The sequence below is a fragment of the Rhinolophus ferrumequinum genome, chromosome 25, assembly GCF_004115265.2.
Source record: "Rhinolophus ferrumequinum isolate MPI-CBG mRhiFer1 chromosome 25, mRhiFer1_v1.p, whole genome shotgun sequence".
In the NCBI taxonomy this organism is placed as follows: domain Eukaryota; kingdom Metazoa; phylum Chordata; class Mammalia; order Chiroptera; family Rhinolophidae; genus Rhinolophus; species Rhinolophus ferrumequinum.
In genome coordinates, this window is record NC_046308.1 from 4,686,455 (window position 1) to 4,710,907 (window position 24,453).

Genomic DNA, 24,453 nt, shown 5'->3' on the forward strand with positions numbered 1-24,453 from the left:
TCGCACAGTTCTGGCGGCCGGAAGTGGGAGATCAAGGTGTCAGCAGGGCTGCCTCCTTCTGGGGTCACTGAGGGAGAATCTGCTCCAGGCCCCGCCCCTGGCTTCCCGTGGCTGCTGACGATCTTTGGGGTTCTTTGGCTTGTGAACACATGCCTCCAATCTCTGCCTTTATCTCCACATGGCGCTCCCCCAAGTGTGCGGGTCTGTGTCCACAAGTCCCTTTTTTATAGGCACACACCAGTCACATTGGATGAGGGCCACCCTGATGACCTCATTTTAATTTGATTACTTCTTTACAGGCCCATCTCCAAATAAGGTCCTGTTCTGAGGTACTAGAGGTCAGGACTCCAACATATGAGTTGCGGGGGGCGGGACAGCACATTCCAGCCAGAACAGGAAGGAAGGACCCAGCATGACGCAGGTCCTCTGGCAGCTCTTATCTGGCCAGCATCAGCCCTGGCCTGAGCTCCGGGGGCTCCCTCCAGAGGCCTCCTGCCAGGGTCCCCAATCCCAGCCCTCTCCTTGGTGGCCTTTCTGCCTGAGCAGGCGAGGTGTGTGGTCTGCTTCTGGAAGGATCTTCATCCCTCCCTGAATGCCACTGCCCTTCGGCCACTCCTGACCCCTCACTGGTCTTGGTGGAGCCAATATCTGTGTCTGCAAACCGTAGCCCAGACCTGGTTACAGCAAGCCGGGGAGATGAGGCAGCCAGGGCCGGCTGGGGCAGAGCCCCCCTAGTGCCATCATCCCCACACATCCAAAAGAAGGTAAACTGTGTCCTGGGTTCCTTCTCAGCAGCCCTGCTAATGCATGGGCCTCAGGAGCCAGCACAACAGGTGGTTTTGACTTGAGGGGAGGAGGAAAGTGACAACGGGTGGCATGGCTCAGGCCCTTCCCAGTGGCTGCCATTCCTCTTGTCCACTCTTCCCCCAGGTCCTCCCAGTCCCCAGCCCTATGGTGTGTGCTACTTGCTGTCAGGCCCATCCTGGGCCCCTCCTCCTGCCAGTCCCTTCAGACGGCCCTTCCGTTCTCCTCCCTTCCGTCTAGGAGGGGTTTCCTACAGGCCAGCCTGACTTAAGACCGGATACAGTGCCACTTCCCCCTTGGCACCATCTGGGCACTTAGCCTGCTGAGAAATGGCCGACGTATGCAGCCGTATCTCCATCTCCTTCCCACCGCGTGGACACCCTGGGGGCTCTCCCAATCCCTTACCTCTCGGTCAAAAATCAACGCTTCTGGGACCATCTCGGCCTCCCAGTTCTACTCTTGTAGCTGAAAAGCTTTTCTCGGAAGCTTTTCCCGGCTTCTCTTCTCACCCCCCACCCCATCTCACACCCCCCATGCTTCATCAGCTCTTCATCTGCTCTGGAAAGTGGTAGAATGCACAGGAAACATGGGGTTTGCTGAACTGATTTGAAAGGGCAATGAGGAAAGACGCAAGCCTCGCAGTCAGGAGAGCTCGAGGTCAGAGTGGCCCAGAGCCTAGCCCCATGTCAGGCCCTGCCACTTCGCGGCCCAGGGCCCCGTAAGGATTTGGCGGTGGCAGGGACATGGGGAAGAGACGGACAGGGAGGGGTGAGATGGAGGTTGGGGCAGAAGTGGCCACTCTCAGGCTCTCCCTGCAGACTTCATCGACATTGTCAAGGACCCCGTGCCCCCCAACGAGTACAGGACGGAAGAGGACCCCAAGCTCTTCCACTCCATCAAGACCCAGAGGGGGCCGCTGTCTGAAAACTGGATCGAGGAGTACAAGCGGCAGGTCTGCCCCATCATGTGCGCCTACAAGCTGTGCAAGGTGGAGTTCCGCTACTGGGGCATGCAGTCCAAGATTGAGAGGTTCATCCACGACACAGGTGAGCACCTGCGTCCCCGCCTGCCTTCCACTCTGTGCCGGTCAGTTCTGCGTTCTGTCTTACTCCCAAAAGCTGATTCCAAAGCCCATGTGCAGCTTCCCACCTGGTTTGTCTCGACCACCTGTAAACACCTGTCAGGCCCCTCCAGATGGCAGGCAGTGTATGTCGTCCCCAGGGAAACCCAAGACCCTGTCCCCCAGATGTTCGTGACCAGTTTGTGTTTGTGACATGTAGTGCCACTCTCTGTAGGGGAACAGTCCCAGGGGACAGCCTCTGTGCTGCTCATCAGGACCTCTCAGCACCAGAGGCCCTGCCCCAGCTCTGCCTCCCCCGTTGGGCTGGAAGAACCAAGGGCAGAGCTCTTGGTCTTCTCAGTGTCTCTGTACCATGCCAGCCTGGCCTGGAGCAGGTGCCCAGGGAATACGTGGACCAACAGATGACCTGGAGTTCCTGGCCCAGTTCGTGCTGACCAGACTCCTGCTCCCCTACAGCCCTCAGCTGTCTACCTGTCCCCCGGGTCACGGCGTGAGCTCAGTGCCAAGCACCCGTCCCAGCCCAAGGCTGGTGATCCAGGAGTGGCACCTGGGCATCACCTTTTGACTCCAAGAGCAAAGAGACTTAGTTTAGACATGAACAGAGCGACTCTGTTGATAGTGTGCTTCACACATGTCATTGTCAGCTCACAATGACCCATGAGGGTGGCCACTGTCAACCTTGTTTGTGGAGGAAACTGAGGCCCAGTGCTGGGTCTGAACCCAGATGTCCAGTCCTGAACCAGCGGGCAGGGGCCTCTCATCGGACGGTCTGCTCAGCATGGGTGCTGGCTGACCCAGGGTGGCATTCCTGCAGCCACGGCCCGGAGCTTGGTGGGGCACGGACAGTCCCGGCTAAAGGAGGGCACCCTCCCAGGAGCAGGGGTGAGAGGGTTTCCCCAGGCGGGCCCTTAGGAGTGAAGAGAGTTAGAAATGATAGCTGGGGAGGTTCAGTGGCCTTTCTTTAGGGAAGTGTAAGATGTGTTCCCTGAGACAACGTGACGTCCCTCCCAAGTCTGTCCTCTGGCGAAACTCACATACACATTCTGGGACGTTCACAGCAACAGCTTTGTCAAAGCAAACGGACAAACAAACAATGAAAGTGAGCCAAAGGCCCATTGGCAGGAAAAGGAATAAATTAAATGTGGTGTTTCAACCAAATAAATAGATGCCATACAGCCACAAACCTCAAACACACCCCCCACAAAAAAAAGCAATTGGCAGAAAAATACAGGCAGTGCGACACACACGCAGGAATGTCAACAACATGCAAATCAACCCAACATATTGGGTAGAAAAACACACCTGTGTGTTAAAAGCAGAAAGAAAAACAAGTGATAGACATAAAATTCAAAATGGACTCTTTTGGGGTGGGGGAAGGAAGATGAGTCCGAGAGGCCATCCCTGAGCTCTGTGCCTGCTCCCTGCTGAGTGGCGGGGGTGTCGATGCTTCATTTCTGCTTAGTGGTTTCTTAACCAGCTTTATTGAGGCCTAATTTTACATGCCATACACTTCACCGTGCATTTAAGAGGACAGTTCCGTAAGTTTTAGTATATTCCCAGAGTCGTGTGCACAGTTCTAGAACATTCCATCACCTCAGAGTCTTTTGTTCCTGTTCACAGTCATCCTTACTCCCACCCCAGCCCAAGGCAACCCCTATCCTCTTTCTGTCGCTATAGTTCTTTTATTCTTTCTACCCTAAAAGCTATCTTATTTTATATATATTTATATTCTATTTTAAAAAGAAGGATCAAACTGCTTTGGACTTGAACTTGATTTCCCATGGGAAATTCAACAGGAAAAGTGTGCTAGACACTGAGACAGAAGTCCTCCTCCAGCATGCCCCTAGGACAAGACCCCCCAAATTCAGTGTGGCTTCTGAGCAGACACATTGCCTTGGGAGGACCCTCTATTCCCGTGGTAGAGTCCCTGTGAACGTGTGAGGCCATCTGTGAGGCAGATCTCTCATTCTCAGGTGGGGAAACTAAGGCACGGGGGCAATGATTTGCTGGAGGCTACACAGCGAGTGTGCGTCAGAGCATGACCTGCAACCTCGGGGCACCTCCTGGTCCCAGGCCTGGCAGCCGGGGCCTATGGGACCAGACTAATGCCGCTTCTCTTCTCTGCCCGCCCCCGGGGTGCAGGCCTGCGGAAGGTGATGGTGAGGGCACACCGGCAGGCCTGGTGCTGGCAGGACGAGTGGTACGGGCTGAGCATGGAAAACATCCGTGAGCTGGAGAAGGAGGCGCAGCTCATGCTGTCCCGTAAGATGGCCCAGTTCAATGAGGACGACGAGGCCGCCCAGCTGACCCAGGGCGAAGGCGGCCAAGCCCAGGCCCCCGGGGAGCCCACGCAGCCAGGCGGCAGCAGCGAGCCCCTGGCCGGCCGCGGCCTGAAGAAGCAGTGGTCCACGTCCTCCAAGTCATCTCGGTCGTCCAAGCGGGGAGGTGAGTGTCCCGCCCTCTGCTTGTCCCCCCCAGGGACAGCCCTCAGCCCCTCCCGAGGCAGCCCTGTGCCACTGCCAGGTAATTCCAGCACCAGGAACAGGCTCCTGCTTTCAGACCTTGTAGGCCACAGCTGCAGGGAGTTGGGACTGATCTCCTGCTTGTAGGAGAAGCCTGGGGCATCCCTCCTCCCAGCAGGTTCCCCCAGGCTCACCTCCACAGCCCAGGTAAGGCAGGTAGGCTGGCCGTTTGGCAGCAGCCAGGGTTGCAGGAGGAGGAGGGTTTGGGTGGGCTCCACCCAGCACACCCAGAAGGGGTCTCTGCTTGCAGGGGCCTGAAACGCTTCAGATCCTGAGAAAGGCCTTTCTTAGGGGAACTTTTGTGAATGTGCCATGGCCTTTGTGAAAAAACAGGGCCACTCCTATAAAGCCAGGAGTCCCGCTGCAAATCCAGCTTTTTCCACGCCAGGCTTGTCTGTCTCTGTGCTGAAGGGGTCTGTGCAAATATATGCGTGGATACCTTTTATCTCACTTACCTCCCTCCCCTGCCCTGCGTCCCCCTGTCGGCTCTGCCACAGGAGAGTTCAAAGAGCTCACTCCCAGGCAGGCCCAGGTCAGAGGCACAGGAGCGGGTGAAGGCCTGTGTGACTGCATGGCCCGGCCTTACACCCGATACCCTCCCAGCACCATGTCCTCCCCGGACACCTCTGCTTTGTGCCAGGTGGGCTGGGAGGGGCCCATGTGAAAGGTCAGGAGCTTCCACTGAGATGAGCCAGGGGCTGCTCCGCCCCTCGTTTTGCCACTTCATTCTCTCCCAAGCCCTCCTGACCCTCCCTCCAGCGTCTCGCCCCTGCCGGCCCTCCTGTCCCTCCCTCCAGCGTCTCGCCCCTGCCTGCCCTCCTGGCCCTCCCTCCAGCGTCTCGCCCCTGCCGGCCCTCCTGTCCCTCCCTCCAGCCTCACCCCTGCCTGCCCTCCTGCCCCTCCCTCCAGCCTCTCACCCCTGCCGGCCCTCCTGGCCCTCAGCCCCGTCCTGCTGGGTCAGTCTGGGGTTTTGCCTTCCAGCCAGCCCTTCCCGCCACAGCATCTCAGAATGGAGGATGCAGAGTATTGCCCGCGACTCGGACGAGAGCTCCGATGACGAGTTCTTCGATGCTCATGGTATGCAGGCTCGGGTGCACTCGGGGGCGTGCGAGGTGTGGGTCGCAGGGGCCGTTACCGAGGGGAAGTCCTGAGGCGACGGCACGGTGTGGGGGACCGGGAAGAGGTGAGGGACGGCACCAGCAGTCTGGGGTCTCAGGGTCACCCCAACCAGACATTGGGCCTCGCAGGTAGGGACTGTTCTCTTGAACCCCCCAGAAACGGATTTTCAATCAACAGAGGCCTTTTTTCTGTATGTGAATTTATTTCCATAAGAAGCTTTGTAAGAGCATAACTTCTTACCATTTTCCAATTGTTTTGTAATTACCTTATTTTTTTTTCTTCGTTAAATTAACACATCTAATGTAGAAATTTTAGACGATGCAAACAAGCAGGAAGTATGTGAAGTGCCCATTTTCCCACCGACCCCGACATAAGCCCTGAGCGCACAGCCAGCCGCCTGTGCTGGGAGACACGAGTACAGAACACTCGCTGGTGTCATACATTGGCCACGCCTCTGGAGGAAGTAGGAGGGGCCTGCAGACAGGTCTGGCAGATGCGTTTCCAGTTTGCAGTTTACAAGGCAGGACACAGGCTCAGAAAGGGACTAGGACTTGCCTACAGGCACAGAGCAGGCAGAGGCAGGGCCAGACCCCTCTCCCTCCACCAGGGCTTGGAGCTGGCAGAGAAGCCACCTAATTATGGCATCTCAGTTAGCTGGCCGCCCTCGAGGGAAAGAACGTGGGGAGTCAGTGTCCAGGCAAAGGGAAGTGCCTGTTTTGGCCTTGCAGCGGGGACCTGGAACAGGTGACATGTGGTTCCTAAGCTGGCCTCTGTACTTGGGGCCTCCCCGAGGGTGGGGAAGAGTGTTTTGGGCATCGCACCCCCCAGTACACACACACAGTCAGGCCAAGAAGCTGGGTCCCTCCTGGCTTTGTGCCCCTGACATGAAGAAAATACCCATCTAATGTAGAAACTTTAGAAAAAGCCGGAAAAGAGGAGAGACAGCAAAACCAGGGGATGCCAGAGCAGCAGTGTCCTGGGGAAACTGGCCCAATGACCCACCATGTGGTGAGAGGAGGGACCAGCAAATGCAGAGCCCAGACAGCTGCCTCAACCCAGTGGTCATGGGGAACATTTTGCAAAAAAGCAGAAATGGGTCGTGGATGGAGTTGTTCACAGCAGCGCTTATCACTAAGCCGTTAGTTTTGTGGACATTGCAAATGGTCAGGAGCATCAGCTGACAAGAGGGGAAGCACAATGTGGTCCGTCCATGCAATGGACTAGGATTCGACATAAAATACTGCAATGTGGATGAACCTCAGAAACGTGATGCTGAGTGAAAGAAGCCAGACACAAAGGGACTCCTAGTATATGATCCCATTTCTAGGAAATGTCCCAAAGAGGCAAATCCACAGAGACAGGAAGTAGGTTGGTGGGTGCCAAGGGCTGGGGGAGGGGAAATGGGGAGTGACTGCCTAATGAGTTTGGGTTTCCTTTTAAGGTGATGGAAATATTCTGGAACTAGACAGAGGTGATGGTTGCCCCGCTTTGTCAATGTACTAAATGTTACTTTAAAATGGTTTAAATGGTGAATCTTACATTGTGTGAATCTTACCACAATTTTTTTAGAAAAAGGTCAGGCAGCAGCCCCGTTGGGGTGCGGCCATGCGGCTGTCCACTTAAGGAAGAAAGAGAGCAGAACTAAGCACAGAGGGGCACATTAGCCACAGAAGCACGGGAGCCCCCAGAGCCGCCATTCCTAGCCCCCCACTTCTGAGAGCAGACCTCCTATTGCCCCCCCACTGCCCAGTCCCTGCCCTCAAGCATCGTGCTGAGGCCCCGTCTCTCCTCCCCAGAGGACCTGTCTGATTCTGAGGAAATATTCCCCAAGGATATCACCAAGTGGAACTCCAATGACCTCATGGACAAAATCGAAAGCCCTGAGCCGGAGGACACGCAGGGTAACCGGCTTGGGGGGCTACAGGGCCCGGGCCAAGCCTCTCCTCTCTGACCCAGCTCCTGCACAGTGCAGGGCGTGGAGGGTGGGTGGGCTGGGGGACACCCTGGGCCCTTGTCATGGTCACAGCACCTGTCCGGTGGGCCTGGGCTGCCCAGCTGCCCCTCTGCTCACAGCACCCGCCGCTTCTGTGTTACAGACAGTCTGTACCGCCGGAGCAGCCCCGAGTTCAGGGTGGCCTCCAGTGTGGAGCAGCTGAACAACATCGAGGTGGGTGTCCGGGGGGCAGAGGGCCGGGGCTGTGTGGCTGCTGGTCCCTAGGGCTGCCAGGGGAGGGGACAGGGTGCAGAGGATCAGTGCCAGGGGGCTACCCACAGCCTCACATCCGCCCTGGCCTGGGCCCCATGGGAGAGAGGCTGGGGGCCCACCTCCCCTGATGTCCCTGAGAACCAGCGGGAACTGCAGATGGCCCCCAAAGAAGGACCTAACCCAGCTCCATCCCGGGAAAGTCAAATAAGAAATTTGTAAATTCCAGAACAAACATAAGATCTTCATCCTGGGCCTAGCCTTTCTGCAATCCCTGAAGAAAAAAAGATGGAAGGGGAGGAAGCGAAAGCCATCTAGGCAGAAGTGATGTGGCCGGCAGCCGCCACCCCACTGGGGACAGGCGGAGCTCTCAGTGCCCAATAAAGCTGTCTTGGCAGAGCGCGTGTGTCTGCTTTGGGGCTTCTTTGCACAGAGCTCACACCCCTTCTCCTCCTCCATCTGTGGGCGGTCAGAGCTGTTTGCTATGAGGGCAGGAGCCAGGGCTCAGCGGGGCTGTCACACGCCATGGTCACTGCATGGCTCTGGCCTCAAGCAGCCCAAGGTGGACTAGGCCCCTCGGGACTCAGGAGCCCTGGGGAGTTTGACTGGGTGGGGTGGGGAGGAAAAGCTTCCATACTGCCCTCCCCCTTTTGGGGTTTCCTGCTTTGAGGTCTGAGGGAACTGGGACCAGGGCATTGAGATCCAATTGCTGGTTAAAGGCAATAGAGCAGACGGGCCCCTCCCCGCTTGTTTGGCACGCAGCTCTGATGGCCCCCGGAGGGGCAGAAGGGGCCTGGGCTCTAGATCTGCTGAGGGATGTGCATTCCGACCCAGCCCCAGTTCTGGGCCCTGCCATCCAAAGTCAGATTCCTTTTGCTCGCAAAAGCCCCCAAACCGGAAGCTTCTCTCCTGGCCTTGTGGAAGGGGGGTCGGCTTTATGGAGACACTGACGGGACCCCTGGCCTCCTAGGGCCCCATCGCCCCACCTCCCATGGGCTGTGTTCCCACTGGGTTCCTACAGGGTGTGCCCGGTAGAAAGCAGGCTAAATGGGTGAAGTTGTGTCTCCCACTGGCCTCTGGGGGTCTCTGAACAGTCCCAGCAGATGGGCACAGGCAGGATTCCCTCAGTGCCCCACTGCCCAGTCTGCCCAGCCGGTGAGTAAGTGCCACTGGACTCTGCCCCCCAGGAGGCCGCTGTTAAGACATTTCTTCTGTGAGCCCCCAGCCTGGCCCTGTTGGAGCCAAGTGGCGGTTCCATCCTGGCCTGTGGTCTGGGTGGCTGGTGGCCCTGACCTGCCCTGGCCTGTGAGTTCATTCCTGTTCGGTGGCTTGGGGAAACGTGTCACTCCCGAAGCTCTGCTGGGTGTCGTTCCCAGGCCCCACGGCCTAGCACTGGCCAATGAGCAGTGCCCTCCCGGGGATGAGGCGGTCGGGTACAGCCCAGCAGCCTTCCTCCCGCTTCACTTTTCCAAAGCCCTCTACTGGTCAGTGGCATCCGGCCCATTCCGGCAGCCTCGCCAGCCCCTGGTCCAGTGCCCACACTGCCCGCCCCCTCCCAGGCTCTGTGTTGACACTTGAGACCTGCTGCTGCCCCACCTGCTGCCATCTGGTGGTCCAGTTCCGGGCCAGCTGCCCCCACATGGGCCCTCAAAATGGCTTCAGCCCCTTGGTGTGTCTCCTTGGGGACAGGCCCCTCTCTTCATTCAGCCCTTTCCTACCCCCCACGCCTCCTGACATAATATGGGCACAGCAAGTGCACACTAGTGGCCCCTCTGGGGCCCTGGCCTCCCCAAGTCGCACACCAGAAGCTGGGCACAGGGAGAGGCCCCTGGGGATTGGGCCACAGCCTGGGTTAGCAGGAGAGCATGGAGCTGGTGGCAGGAGCTCTGGGTTTCAGTCCAGCTTGGCACCAATGCGCTGTGACATTAGATAAGTCCCTGGCCTCTCTGGGCCAGCTCACCTCTAAATGGAACAGTTCCAAGTGCAAATGTGTGCAAGTCTCAGGTCTCACTTTGACTTTACAAGCAGGCCTGACAGCTGGAGGTGGGGTCATTATCCCTCACAAATGAGGGGCATTCAGGTGGACACAGCTGCGTTGCCCTCCCAGCTTTAAAAGGTTCTGCTGCTGCTGGGACCTCTCTGCCCTAGGGACTTTGGTCTTATTGAGAGTCCAGGAATGGCAGGGCCTGGGGGAGCAGGGGGCAGGGGTGGGGGCTCTATAGATGGAGGGAGAGCTCAGAGCTGCTGGCGGAGTGGCCCGTCCCTCTTAAGTGAACCTGTAACTTTGAGCTGGTTGTGGCCCTGCCTGCTCGAGCTGGGACAGACCCAAACCTGAATGGACACACAGACACACAGCAGGCAGGCAGTCCCAGAGACCGAGACAGGGCTGAGCCTCTGCCTCCCCAAGGCCAGAAGCCCCAGTAGCCCCTTTCTGGGCCCCCCAACAGCAAGTGCAGTGTGCTTTCAGGGGAATAGCCTCCCCCTTCCGTGTCGCCTGTGCCCTGGTCAGACTGGCAGACGCCAGCAGGGCTGCATGCGGAAGGAGGAAAAGGACCAGCTTGGCCTCCCCAGGGGAAGGGGTTGAGGCAGCTGACACGAGGCTGAGGAACTGGTGGAGCGGTTCTCAGAGGGAGTGAGTGGGCCTTGACAGGCCTCCCACCAGGGTGGCAGGGGCCTCGGTCAGGAGCTGAGTTCCGGGGGAGTTGATGCCCGCCCTTCCCCCACCCCGTCCCCCTTGCGCAGGATGAGGTCAGCCCCCCGCTGGCCGCCCCACCCTCCAAGATCCACGTGCTGCTGCTGGTGCTACACGGAGGCACCATCCTGGACACGGGCGCCGGGGACCCCAGCTCCAAGCAGGGCGACGCCAATACCATCGCCACCGTGTTCGACACCGTCATGCGCGTGCACTACCCCAGTGCCCTGGGCCGCCTTGCCATCCGCCTGGTGCCCTGCCCACCCGTCTGCTCCGACGCCTTCGCTCTGGTCTCCAAGTGAGTGTGCTGGTCGCCCACCCTGAGGGCTAGGCGGACCCCCGCCCCGCCCCCCCCCGCCCTCCCGTGTCAGACACCTGTCCAGACATCCAGACCTGCCTGCCAGCCAGCCCGTTCTGCCCAGAGGTGTCAAAACCTGTGCAGATGGCTGGGCAGAGAGTCAGAAGGGCCAGGACCCAAGACTGAGTCTCAGTTTCCCCTGTGATGTGGGGGTGCTGACCTGCCTGTGAGATACGGGGCCTTACTCCCTGGCCCTGCTGCCGAGCCTGCCCAGGGCCTGGCCCGGAAGTGTCCCCACCAGGTTTGCCGAGTCATGGCTGAGGCGCTTAGGGTGGCAGGTGGCTCCTAGCCTGCTGCTCCTTGGGACAGGGGAGACGGGTCCCTTGGGCTAACCTGAGACCACCTGCTTTCTTCTGACCGGGCCCCCTCCCCCAGCCTCAGCCCTTACAGCCACGACGAAGGCTGTCTGTCCAACAGCCAGGACCACATCCCCCTGGCTGCCCTGCCCCTGCTGGCCACCTCCTCGCCCCAGTACCAGGAGGCAGTTGCCACGGTGATCCAGCGGGCCAACCTCGCTTATGGGGACTTCATCAAGTCCCAGGAGGGCGTGACCTTCAATGGGCAGGTGAGTTGCGCGGTGGGGGAAGGGAAGACAGAAGCCCTGCAGGGTGGACCGGCCTGGACCTCCAGCCCGGCTGGGGCAGGGAGTGATGGCTCTCCCCAGCCTGCGCCCTGCAAGCAGGGCCAGCACACAGACCCACGGCCTGTCCCCCTCCAGGTCTGCCTGATCGGAGACTGTGTCGGGGGCATCCTGGCATTTGATGCCTTATGCTACGGCCACCAGCCAGTGTCCGAAAGTCAGAGCAGCAGCCGCAGGGGCAGCGTGGCCAGCGTGCAGGTACCAGCTTCCCCCGACTCCCAGAGCAGGACCCCCTCCAGGATGGGGACTGTCTCTCCCTTTGGCTCCAAACACCCCCCGGCCTCGATAAAAGTGATGGAAGAGCAGAGGCTGCCAGTGCAGGTGCCCAGAGGGATGAGGTGGGTGCGTAGGGCAGTGAGCAGCTGCAGCAGGTGACGAAGCAGGGCCTGCACTGTGGGGAATGGGGTCTGGGGCGTGTGGCAGGACCTGAGGTCCCTGTGCCGCAGACAGCCTATGGCCTGGGCGGGAGCGAGGTCAGAGGGAGATCCCCAGGGTCCAGGTGGCCAGACCAGGCCAGGAGTGAAGGCTGTCAGAACCTGGCCAGTGGGCTGGGGGGCAGTGGGAACATGGGTGGGGGTGGGGGGTGACAGGGTTTTCCTTCCTCTGGCTCAGTTGAGGGGCAGGCCGGACGGTGGTCAGGAGGAAAGACACTGAAGAGAGGGCCAGGCCAGCGGCCACCCGGCAATGAGCCTGCATGGGGCTATTGCAGGACACTGAGCTGCTGTCCCCGGGCGTCCTGGTGAATGCGGCACATGGCAGCGGCAGCAGTGGCGGTGGTGGCGGTGGCGGCGGTGGCAGCGGCGGCGGTAGCCTGGAGAGCAGTCGGCACCTCAGCCGCAGCAATGTCGACATCCCTCGAAGCAGTGGCACCGACGACCCCAAGAGGCAGCTGCCCCGCAAGAGGAGTGACTCGTCCACCTACGAGCTGGACACCATCCAGCAGCACCAGGCCTTCCTGTCCAGGTGGGGGTGCCGTGGGGACCTGGGGGGCAGACCATGAGGCCCAACCCAGGGAAGGATGGGGACTCAGATGGGGACAGCCGTCAGCCGGGGACTGTCAGGCCGACGGCCAACGTGAGAGCCCCCAGCCTGGTTCGGGGATGTCTCTCCTGGGCCCACAGCTCTGCAGCCAGGACACAGTGTCCTACAGGATGAGGCTGTGGTCTTGTACAAGCTGAGGGCCACCTTGAGCCAGAGGGAACAGATTGTCGGGGGGCGGGGGGGGCAGTACTGACCAGGGGCAGTATGCTCCCCTTCAGGGCTGTCCCTGGAGAGGCTAGGACCTGCTGTCACCAGACGTGTCCCAGCAGGCCCTAGGCAGCTGCACCTGAAAGACCGCGCAGGGGTCCAGCCTCGCTTGGGCCTGATGACCCCCGAGGAGCCTTCTTCAGGAGGCTGAGGCTAGGCCATCCCCGAGAAGGGCCGTGGTGTGACCTGGTGTGTCCTCCCGTCGGTAGCCTCCACGCAGGCGTGATGAGGAATGAGCCCAGCTCCCGCCGCTCGAGCAGCTGCACCATGCTGGACGGCCCAGGGGCCCTGGGCAAGTTCGACTTTGAGATCACCGACCTCTTCCTCTTCGGGTGCCCACTGGGGCTGGTCCTGGCCTTGAGAAAGACTGTCATCCCCACCCTGGATGGTGAGAGCCCTGCAGGGGCAGGGTGGGGCAGGTGGTACATGAGCGGGACAGAGGGTCTCAGCGGACCCCTGCCATGAGGCCATGGCCGAGTCCCAGGTCCCTTCCTGTGTCAGCCTCTTCTCTGTCCTCCCGACTAAGGACCCATCCCTCTCCCATGCTCCTGCTTCAGCAGCTTAGTCTCTGACCCCCAATACCTGCTGTTTCATTTCATATTTAAGGCACCCATAAGTACTGAAGTCCAGGTAGGAAAGGGACCCTTCCAGGGTCAGATGGGGATAGAACCAGTCTCCCAAGCCCAAGGTCTTTCCAAAAGGAAGAAATGTGAAGCCTGACATCCCCAAAGCCTACCAGGTGTGGTGGCCTCCCAGCCCTGGACGTGCCACAGCCTTGCTGGTCCAGTCTACACAGGGGGACATGACTCAGGGACTGAGGAGCCTGTCAGAGCAGTGGTCCCTGCCTGGTGATCCCCTGGATCAGCCCAGGGAACTCTGCAGGGCCCAGGTTATGTCCCAAGGTTGCAAAGGGGCAAACCGAGGCTCAGAGAGGTGTGGACACTTGTCCAAGAGCAAATAAGCAGTGGCTTACATATAAGTGCACAAAGTCGTGGGGACTGTGGGGTTATGTTACAAAGAATGGGGAGGAATTACGCGTGTGGATATGAAAGATTCCAACATTTTTTTGTGTTAAATGGAAAAACAAAAGCAAAGTTCAAAAAGTATAGCAGATGACCCTCCTTGGATGCATTTTAAAAGTGAGATACACACTACCGATAGTTTATACAGGTTTCCCCTACTATCCAAAAGTAGGGTGTTCCTAAGCTGAAATGGCATAAATCAAAGAAGCAATTACCATTAATTTATATGGAAAATTTTTTGAGTGTCCCCAGGCCCCAAAATGACCTACCAAGTCTGCTTAATTACGCTGTTTTACGATAAGTGTAACATCCTTCTAAGGTCTGTGAGGCTTTTCTGATACCTTAGGACACACCTTGCTAATAGCTGCACAGAAGGAATGGAGATAAAGCACAGATGCTCTGACACAGTTCGGAGCTCCTGTGGCTGGGTGCTGAGATGCTGCGCGCAGTTCCGGGAAGGTGCTGGGCGGGGCCTCTCGGTGGGGCCACTCAGTGGGGTCGCTCAGGTGCGCGCTGCCTCTGCAACAGCTCGCGCGAAACAAACGCCACTTTCGCTGTTTGCCTTTTTTCTTAAAAGCGAAAATATACTTTGGATTTCCTTTGGTTAGTGAAAACAGGTCCCTGACTTATGGTGGTTTGACACATGATTTTTCAATTTGACGATGGTGCAAAAGCGATACGCGTTCAGGAGAAACAGTACTCTGAATTTTGATCTTTGCCCGGACTAGCTCGCGGTATACAGTACAGCACTCTCTCGTGATGCTGGGCTTTATAAAACAGGCTTTGTGTTGGATGGTTTTGCCCAAACTGTAGGCCCATGTAAGCGTCCTGAGCACGTGTAAGGTGGGCGAGCCCAAGACGGGAGGTTCGGTAGGTTAGTGTATCAAATGCATTTTGACTTAACGGTATTTTCAACTTCAGATGGGTTTATGGGCACCTGACCTCATGGTTAAGTCGGGAGTATCTGTACTAATAATATAGGTCCTTGCTAAAAGCAAAGTGACAAAATGCGAACTTTCGAAAAGCGGAGGATACTTGTACTTACATTGTCACATTCATGTGAAGTGGTTCTGACAGCCTAGGAGACGTTTCGCATCCCCGTAGGTGGGTGCCACCTGCTCAGCAGCACATGCGCACGCGAGGCTTCCTAAAGATGCACGTGTCGCTGCAGTCGCGGGGCTCAGGGGTAGAAGGCATCCTTCCATTGTCTTTTATCCTATACTTTTCTACCTAAAAATTTTTTACCATGATCATTATAACTTTTTCAGTTAGAAAAATTAGGTTAATAAAGGGACAATGGCCCAAAGAGATCCCAAATTGATAGAGACACCCTTTCCGGTTTTTGGTTTCGGGCAGCCCCGCCCCGCCCCGCTCTAGGCCCCGCCTTCTTAGGGCGGAGCTAACCGCAGCCTCTGCGATTCCCACCTGGTCCCCTCCTCAGTTTTCCAGCTGCGGCCTGCCTGCCAGCAAGTCTACAACCTGTTCCACCCCGCGGACCCTTCGGCCTCGCGCCTAGAGCCGCTGCTGGAGCGGCGATTTCACACCCTGCCGCCCTTCAGCATCCCCCGCTACCAGCGCTACCCGCTGGGGGACGGCTGCTCCACGCTGCTGGGTGAGGGCCCCGTGGGCTGCCCGGCCCCGGGGGAGGATGGGAGTCAGCGCCGCTCCTGGGGGCTCCAGGCGGGGGTGGGCCTCCTGTGCGGGGGGCTGAGGGGTGGGGGGGCAACCTGTACTGAACCCCTGAGGCCCCGCTGACCCCAGTGAGGTGGGAATGACATGGCCTCACCCCAGTGCCAGGGGGCAGACGGGGACCATGCTACCCTCCCCACTGCCTGCCCTGGCACAGCTGAAGACCCAAGGGGGCCTGTGATGGGTCCCCAGCACCCAGCCCAGATACGGGGTCACAGGATGGGGGGGCCACAGAGTGGGTCTGGGCAGGACGAGTGTGGAGGCTTCTGGATATCCCCTCTCAGCCCTCCCTGGGAACAGCCCCGTCCCACCCACCCCAGCGTGTGTCCCAGTGTCTTGTCACATCCTGGTCTTTGAGGAGCCCCACGTGTCCTGTGTCGCAGCCTGTCCAGATGGCCCACGGGACTGTCTGTTCTTGTCCTCTCTGTTCTCTCCCCGTCTGCCTCCAGTCGAGACCGTGCAGAGAAACCCCGAGCTGGTCCTGGAGGGCGGCCCCCTGGCCCCTCTCCCGCCCGGGGATGGCTTCCTGGAAACCAGTATCCCAGTTCCCGCGCTCACCTGGCAAGACGGTCCCCACCCGAGCCCAGGCTGTGCTGAGTGTGTGTAAACCCCCTGCTCGTGGTGGCGTCTGCTTCGCTGGCTAACTGCTGCTCCTCAGGGACCCTGCCCCTATGCTCTCCTTGGCCACCTGGAGTGTGACGAGGTGACGAGGAAGGGACCCAGCAGGACAGGTCCTGAGGAACAGGTCCTGGTGCCCCTCTCTGCACACTAGGGCAGAGCCAGAAGGGGCTCCAAAGCAAAGGGGACCCAGGATCCCAGAGAGGGGAGCAGTTGTCCAGGGTCACCTAGCACAGGTGCCAGTCCAAGAGCTCTGTCCCCTTAGTGAGGGTGGCGGGAGCAGCCAGGAGATGGGGTGAGGCCTTGAGCCTCCAGGACTCACCTGCTTCTCCAGGAGAAGCCTTCAGTCTTGGCGAGGGCTTGGATTCTCAGGGTCCCATTCCCTTCCTCCCTGAGGAGATCCAATCACCCCTGTACCCCCTCTAGATGTTATCCTTTAGCCGAGCCCTGCTCTTCCGCTTTGCCCTCTCCTCAGCCCAGGCCCCGGGGACCCTGGCTCGAGCCCTCAGCACCTGCCTTTGTCAGTGTGGTCCATGTGGGGGGGACAAGCGTGAGGCCTCCATGAGGGCATCCTGAGAAGCTGCCCGGGCTCCTATTGTTGGCACCCCTCAAATCTGGCTGCCATGGGCCCTGGAGACCAAGAAGGCTGCTAGATGGGAGCAGTGTTGTAGGGTAACAAGGGTGGCCAGGGTGGGGGAGGGTGTGGCCTGGTTGCATTGCCTCCTGCCCAGTGTGTCTGTGTCAGTCCTCTGTCCACCCCTGCCCCGCCTCCCTTCTCCCCTGGCTCAGCTCTGTGTCCCGCAGGCTGGTCCTAGCACACTTGGCACATCCTCACTGCCAACTCTGCTCAGATGCCATGCTCGTCTGCCGCTGGTGGTGTCAGCCTGGCCTGGCACAGCCACCACCCTGGGCCCTCCCTCCCCCTGCTCAGGGGCTGGCGGCCCAAGTTGAACAGGGTCTCTCTTACCCCTGGGTCTCTGATCCCTGCCCACCTGCAGCAGATGCACTCCAGACCCACAGCACCGTCTTCCAAGAGCACGCGGCCCCCTCTTCGCCCGGCGCGGCCCCCACCACCCGAGGCTTCCGCCGAGCCAGCGAGATCAGCATCGCCAGCCAGGTGTCGGGCATGGCCGAGAGCTACACGGCGTCCAGCATTGCCCAAAGTGAGTGCGGCAGTGCCCTTCTGTCATCAGGGGACAGTTGGCAATGTCTGGACACAACTGGGGAGGGGGCGCTACTGGCATCTGGTAGGCAGAGACCAGAGATGCTGCCTCACAGCCTGCAGTGCCCAGGATGCCCCAACGGAGAGTGATCCGGTCCCACAGGCCCACAGGGGACTCTGGAGGGAAGGAGTATTGGAAGGGCTGGCCCTCTGGGGCCAAGTCCAGCTGGTACGAGGTTGGCGGCACGGTCCCAGAAAGCTGGGAGATGATAGGCCTGCCTGCATGGCAGGGTCCTAGCCCTGGGGGGTGGGGTAGGGGCGCAGGGTGCTCCTTGAGGGGTGCTGTTTCTGAACAAGTAAGGTAGCTGGACCAGCCAGAGGGGTGGTTTCACTGTGGCCACTGGCCTCTCCTGCCACCCCAGGGGTCAGAAGACCCGTGGCTGCCTTCACTCCGTGGCTTCTGCCCACCTCAGATGGTTCTCTGTTGCTGGGTATAGTCCAGGTCACCCCTTCTCATTTACCCCCACCCAGCCTGCTGCCCCTGCCCACGTGACCGGTTCTCAGGCTGCCTGTCAGAACGGGCAGTACCGGGGCTGAGGTCGGTGTGGTACCCTCCTGTGAGGAGGGCAGTGGGGGCCTGGCTCTCTTCCCAGCTTCCTTCCCGGCCTGTGGTGGCCCCAGCATGGCTGAGGCCTTTCCCGTTGTTCTTGATTCTCAGAGACCCCAGCGCCACTCAGCTACACCCCCAGCGTCAGGCGCCTGTCCCTGCTCGCCCTGCCCTCCCCACCCCCCACCACCTCGGGCTCCCGCCCGCAGGCCAGGCGGGCGAACCCCAGTCTGGAGAGGGCCCCCTGCCTCCCCGACTTGAACATCAGAGAAGGTACCGGGCATCACATGCCCTCTACCCACACTCGCCTCCTCCTCTCACTGGGGTCACTCACCATTTCCAGGCATGTCTCACCTCCAGTTCCTACTCGCTGGCCCCGCTGAGGCCTAACCGGGAGCTAGAAGCTGGGCTGGGAGCACTCACACATCCAGGGAGGAGGCAGGAGTGGCTGGAGTTGGCTGGGGTTTGGGGGCAGGACCAAGGGTCGTGGGTCAGGCAGGCTGCCAGCCGAGGGCAGGAGGCACCATTTTCTGAGCATCTGTGTGTGGCCACTGGGGAAACACTTTACAAGCCTCATCACCCAGCCCCGCCCGAGTGGGAGCCGAGATTCACACTCAGCCTGTCTGAACTCACCGGGCTCCCAGGTGCTGAGGGGGACAGCAGGCCTTGCCTTGGGGTTCAGGAATTGTAACTCCACCCCCGTGAAGCCTTTCACAACTGTGAGGGGCCAGGAGGGGCCCGGTGAGGGCATGAGGGGACCCAGGGTATGGAATCAGTCACAGGACCAGGGACAGCGAGTCCTGCCTCCAAACCCGCTTGTCTTCTCCCCATCTGACTTCACATCTCGCTGAGGGCCTGTTGTGGGGACTCTGGCTGCTCACCCCCGTCCTGGCCTCCTGTTCCTCCCCCTGCTCCCTTCTGTCACCCAGCCGGGGAGGAGGACACTCGCTTCCACTGCTGCCCTTTTTCCTGGTCAGAGGAGGGTCTCGTCTTTGGGCTGAGCCAGGCCTGAGGGGCCAGGTGACCTGCTGGGGTCCCGGCCCAGTCACAGCCCCTTCTCCTGGCAGTTGCTGCAAAGTGGTGGGGCCAGAAGCGCATTGACTACGCCCTGTACTGCCCCGACGCCCTGACAGCTTTCCCCACGGTGGCCCTGCCTCACCTCTTCCACGCCAGCTACTGGGAGTCAACGGATGTGGTCTCCTTCCTGCTGAGACAGGTACCCAGGGTCCCCCTGCCAGGTACACCCGCGCCTCACAGGAAGGTCCCGAGTGACTCCGCTGCTGACACGGCCTCATTTCATAGATGAGAATAGTGGATCCATAGATGAGATCCAGTTGGACCAGAGCAAGCAGGATGGAGGAACCCTTGGGGAAGTAGAGATGGGGTGGATGTATTTGCAGTCATGGGACAGATGTGGATTTGGGGGGCCCAGAGGGTGAACTGTAGAAGGTTGAAGAGTGCCCCCTAAACTGTCACAGCTTCCTAGTTCCAGCTCCTCTGGAGAGGGCTCCTGGCCTCTCCCTCCCAGAAAAGGAGAGAGGCTTGAGCCTGCCCAATGGCCTGCTTCTGCCCTCCTCCCAGGTCATGAGACACGACAATTCCAGCATCTTGGAGCTGGACGGCAAGGAGGTGTCAGTGTTTACCCCCTCAAAGCCGAGAGAGAAGTGGCAGCGCAAGAGAACCCACGTGAAGCTGCGGGTGAGGGATCCTCTGTGTCCAGGCCCATGCCTGTTGTCCCATTGAATGCTTACAAGATGACCCATCTTACAGATGAGGAAACTGAGTCGCAGGAAGCGTGTTGTCTTATTTAATTCTCAGTCTGTGAGGCTGGAGTTATTACCCCAACTACAGACAGGGAAGTGCAGCCAGGCTTCCTAATTTCCCCAAGGCCCCGTGGCTCAGTGGCCAAGATGGACTTGGCCGCAAGCTCACGCTCACTGCACAGGCCCACACGAGGCTTGAGCTGTGGCCAGGAGACCCCAGCCGCCCCTCCATCTCCCACCCTGACCCAGCCTCGCTTCTCCTCTTCCCAGAACGTGACCGCCAATCACCGGATCAACGATGCACTTGCCAATGAGGATGGTCCACAGGTTTTGGCGGGCCGGTTCATGTACGGGCCCCTGGACATGGTCACACTGACGGGGGAGAAGGTAAGGACACGGGGACGTGGCAGGAGCCCTGGCCTCACGTCCCTCTGGCTGGGCTGTGGGAGGGGGGAGGCCAGAGACATGGCCTGCCTGTGACCAGCCTGCCCGGGCTCCCAGGTGGACGTGCATATCATGATGCAGCCGCCCTCGGGCGAGTGGCTGTACCTGGACACACTGGTGACCAACAGCAGCGGGCGTGTCTCCTACACTATCCCTGAGACTCACCGCCTGGGTGTGGGGGTCTACCCCGTCAAGATGGTGGTCAGGTACGTGCCTCTGCGGGGTGCGCAGGCCGAGGCGGACTACTGTGGGCAGGAGGGAGGGGCTCTGGTGGGTTCTGATGAGCTGTCCCCCACAGGGGAGACCACACGTTTGCAGACAGCTACATCACCGTGCTGCCCAAGGGCACAGAGTTCGTGGTCTTCAGTATCGATGGCTCCTTTGCTGCCAGCGTGTCCATCATGGGCAGTGACCCCAAAGTGCGAGCTGGGGCCGTGGACGTGGTGCGGTGAGTGGCCCCGAGGGCGCAGTGGGCGGGCCTGGAGGCCAGGTGGGGAGGCCATGGGGTGCCAGAGCAGGGGACATGTGGCAGGGACCTTGGGGCTTGAGAAGCTGGCACCACCGCTTACTAGTTGTGTGACCTCTTGCTGTTGATGCCTCCATCCCCTCAACTGGGGAGTGGGGCCCTCACAAGACAGTCACACCTGCTGCCGAGCGCGTCTATGGCACTGTGACTTAGGCTGTGGACACCACATAGGGGCCGTCGTCATCGTTGCTACTATTACTGTTGGAGCCTGATCAGAAATACACACTTCAGTGGCCACGTGGGGGCTGGCTGGGCAAGGAGATGGGGTGGCCTGGGCAGAGGGACGGGGTGGCCGTGGGACACCCAGGCCTGTCCCTCGCTCCCAGGCACTGGCAGGACCTGGGCTACCTCATCATCTACGTGACGGGCCGGCCTGACATGCAGAAGCAGCGGGTGGTGGCGTGGTTGGCCCAGCACAACTTCCCCCACGGCGTGGTGTCCTTCTGTGACGGCCTGGTGCACGACCCACTGCGCCATAAGGCCAACTTCCTGAAGCTGCTCATCTCGGAGGTGGGTCCCAGCGGGAGGGACAGGGTGGGAACCGGGTGGCAGGGCCGTGCCGTGCCCGTGCCCATGCCGGTCTCGCCTACAGCTGCACCTGCGTGTGCACGCGGCCTACGGCTCCACCAAGGACGTGGCGGTATACAGCGCCATCAGCCTGTCCCCCATGCAGATCTACATTGTGGGCCGGCCCACCAAGAAGCTGCAGCAGCAGTGCCAGGTGGGCGGGCAGATCGTGGTGGGCGGCACGGGTGGGCAGCCCTGGCCGGGAGCCGGGCCCTGTGACAGCTGCGCCCCTCACTGCCCCTCCCCTGCAGTTCATCACAGACGGCTACGCCGCCCACCTGGCCCAGCTCAAGTACAACCACCGGGCACGGCCGGCCCGCAACACGGCCACCCGCATGGCACTGCGCAAAGGCAGCTTCGGCCTGCCCGGCCAGGGCGACTTCCTGCGCTCCCGGAACCACCTGCTCCGCACCATCTCGGCCCAGCCTAGCGGGCCCGGCCTCCGGCATGAGCGGACGCAGAGCCAGCCTGACGGCGAGCAGCGGGGCCAACGCAGCATGAGCGTGGCGGCCGGCTGCTGGGGCCGCACCATGGCTGGCCGGCTCGAGTCAGGGGCAGCCCCGGGCCCCAAGTAGGGCACCCTTAGTGAGGCGCTGTGGTCTCCATGGTGCTAGGCCAGGTGGCCAGCCCGCCGGGGGGCCTGGCCTGGGCACACGCCATCGGCTGGAGACGAGCTGTCCCAGGACCCAGCGGAGGACACCGGCTGTGCCATACACAGCCCTCCCAGCCCTGCATCATGTCCTAGGATCTGAGAGGTTCCCGCCTGTCATGGAAGCTGACAGATGACCAGCTCCAGGATGGGGACCACGTGGCCTGGCCTGGAGGGTATTCCTGGACAATTGCCCCATGTGGACCTTGCAGCATCCCGACGCCAGGCCTGGGCCCAACATGCCATCCCCCAGCCAGTAGCGCGCCCCTCCCCCAGGTTCCCTCCACCTGGTAGCAGCTTCTTGTTAACTCGAGTTACTCAACTCTTCAACCTCACTGGTTTTGCACTGATTTTGAGAGTGGAGACCCCTTACCATCTCCTGTGATTACAGACTCGTTGACATGCATGAAAAGTCAACTTTTGCTGGATCGACTGCCACGCAGAAGGCTCCAAGGTAGCAAATCCTTGTGCAAGCAGGAAAGGCCATAGCTTAATTTCTGCAGCTCCACCTGGCCCACCAGTGCCACGGCAGCCCTGCACCCCTGCCCATCTGCCCAACCTGGAGCCCAACGAGGCTGTGGGCACATCCCAGGCGGTGAGGCCGGTGAAGCCCAGAGCAGGCTCCCCCAAAGCCCTGCCTTGGCCTGTGGGGCCTGGCCAGGCCTGGTTGCCTCCTCCTCCTCGCCTGCCTGCCGTCAGTCAAAGCCCCCTGCCGCGGGCCACCCTGCGTTTCTACACCTTTCTACTCCGATCTGATTTCTATGAGGTTTTTCTAAATGAGCAATCCTTGGCTGCTTCCTTTTCTTAACTCTTTCAGTACTAAGTGCAGCCCCTCCACGTGACAACACCCAGCACTGTGACGGAGTCCAGCCTGGTTCTGGGTCCTGGTGCCCTGCCCCCTGCCCATGCTTTGGGGTGTGGGCTCCCTGCCTCACCTTACCCGTTAATTCCACTGAATTTCTACTCTGGGGTGGGTAGGGCACACACTTAGGTTTTTTAAATGCCAGTTCCGTTCCGATGCCGAATCTAAGAAGCCACAACTCCCGGCGTTCGCTTAAAGGCAGGCAGCCATGTCTTCACTTCCTGCCTGGTAAGGACCACGCTGTCCTGCACGCTGGGTCTGAGCGTCAGCCCTCCCTCCCCAGGACCGACCTTGATCTCAGCTGTGGCACTTGGCTCCAGGCAGCCCCTCATCCTCCTCCACCTTCTTCAAGGGGGGGAGAGGAGCCTGGCTGGCCTCGGACAGCCGTCCAGCGACCAGGCTCCATGTCCAAGCTGCTGCCAACCTGGATAGGGCCTCGGCCACACAGGCTGGGCTGGGCAGCTCACCGATGGATGTTCACCTCTTCCCGTGTGTAGATATGTACAGCCGAAGGGTCATGTAAATGTTCTGCCAAAGTGGGTCTATACAGAACGAAAGCTATTTATTTTGTGCAGAGAAAAACGTCTGAAGGGATGGGACCTTCAGGGTTTATTCCTATTTAAGATGTAGCTTTTTGTTGTTTCAGGCGTTATGTATAAAGCAGCAATTATTTTATGGACCAAGTTTTAATGTAACTGTTGCAGTAAAAGTGCAATATCTGACCCCCCCTCTGCTCCCCAGCGGGAAATCGCTCGGCCGACAATCACAGCCCCGCTGAGGGGCCCCTGTGGCCAGTGCCTCCTTCTCTGTTGGTCCCATCTCACCCCATCTTGCCTACAGCCTGGATGACTAGCCATCTGGAGAAGCACCTGGAAGTCTCGGGCCTGCCTGCAATAAAGGCTGGGAGGCCTCCTGGCCCAGAAGCCAAGCGGCAGTGGGCTCGGCTTCTCCTGGCGCACGGCGCCCCCACAGCTCCGCGCTCCCCACCTTCCTGCCCAGCCGCCAGCCATGCCAAGGACAACAGCAATAGTGCCCTGGGCCTCTCCCAGGAGCCATTAGCCATCGATGGTGAGATGGGCAGCCCACCCTCCCTGTGGACGTCCCCCAGGTCTGCTTCCTGCTGCCCTTCATTCTTTTGGCACAGTCTCCTCTTGAGGAAGCACCAGTGTTTCAGAAACTAAGAGAGGGAGGGCAGAGTCCTTTAAAAATACCAAAAATGTTTACAGAGTTGGGTGCTGAGCTGCATGGCTCAGGCCTGACCAGTCATTACCAAAGGGTGAGGCAGACCTTGCCGACTGCCACCCCCACCCAGGCCTGTTAGAGTAGAAGCCTTAGTCCCACTCCCACCCCCAAGCCCCAGGACTCAGCCTCAGCCCCCAGATCCAACCACCTGCCTTCCCTTTGATTTCTAACGAGGGATTCAGCAGAGACCCCAGCCCCTGCCCAGCCTGGGCTGAGCCGCCCACCCACCCGCCACGTCCGTCTTCACGTCTCGGCCCCCCTCCTGTCTGTCTGTCTGGGCCATGTGTGAGCCGCGTCCTGACTTGCCCCACCCACCATTGCTGTCCCCGCACCATCAGGCCTGAGTGTGCTCTGTATACAGTGTAATTGTCTGTCACGAATTAAAGAAGCAGGAAGGCTTCCTTCTGGGTCTCGTTACTGCACCAGCAATCAGAGCCGTGGGTGGGGGTGGAGGCCCGGCCTGGCACATCGCAGCTGCACTCACGGTAGCACCAAGACACCTTACGCTGTGCTGGCCCCTTCGGGCCCCTTCCTGGGTGTGAGCTTGGTTCAACCTCACAGCACCCAGTGACGTGGGTGCTCTAGTCTCTGCTCTACAGAGGACACAGCTAGTAGGCGGGACAGGATTCTCTCCC

The 24,453-nt window shown here is 59.9% G+C and overlaps 1 protein-coding gene across 9 annotated transcripts in view; it reads left to right on the forward strand.

Moving 5' to 3' along the window:
- PITPNM2 (phosphatidylinositol transfer protein membrane associated 2) overlaps window positions 1–23,954 on the forward strand; it is a 127,753-nt gene extending 103,799 nt beyond the window's left edge. For 3 of the 9 annotated variants that reach the window (XM_033097603.1, XM_033097602.1, XM_033097604.1), the window contains exons 5-26: window positions 1,623–1,850; window positions 4,028–4,330; window positions 5,389–5,484; window positions 7,323–7,427; window positions 7,623–7,693; window positions 10,472–10,719; window positions 11,155–11,344; window positions 11,498–11,617; window positions 12,129–12,382; window positions 12,877–13,055; window positions 15,131–15,301; window positions 15,828–15,977; window positions 16,995–17,159; window positions 17,877–18,038; window positions 18,833–18,981; window positions 19,347–19,463; window positions 19,799–19,915; window positions 20,030–20,178; window positions 20,271–20,420; window positions 20,825–21,008; window positions 21,091–21,219; window positions 21,317–21,640. In XM_033097603.1, coding sequence (XP_032953494.1) covers window positions 1,623–1,850; window positions 4,028–4,330; window positions 5,389–5,484; window positions 7,323–7,427; window positions 7,623–7,693; window positions 10,472–10,719; window positions 11,155–11,344; window positions 11,498–11,617; window positions 12,129–12,382; window positions 12,877–13,055; window positions 15,131–15,301; window positions 15,828–15,977; window positions 16,995–17,159; window positions 17,877–18,038; window positions 18,833–18,981; window positions 19,347–19,463; window positions 19,799–19,915; window positions 20,030–20,178; window positions 20,271–20,420; window positions 20,825–21,008; window positions 21,091–21,219; window positions 21,317–21,640 — 3,761 coding nt within the window. Of the gene's footprint in view, window positions 1–1,622; window positions 1,851–4,027; window positions 4,331–5,388; window positions 5,485–7,322; window positions 7,428–7,622; window positions 7,694–10,471; window positions 10,720–11,154; window positions 11,345–11,497; window positions 11,618–12,128; window positions 12,383–12,876; window positions 13,056–15,130; window positions 15,302–15,827; window positions 15,978–16,994; window positions 17,160–17,876; window positions 18,039–18,832; window positions 18,982–19,346; window positions 19,464–19,798; window positions 19,916–20,029; window positions 20,179–20,270; window positions 20,421–20,824; window positions 21,009–21,090; window positions 21,220–21,316 lie in introns of all 9 variants that reach the window. The other 6 variants (XM_033097605.1, XM_033097606.1, XM_033097607.1 and 3 more) reach the window with 6 other exon arrangements.
- Window positions 23,955–24,453: the final 499 nt, after the last annotated feature.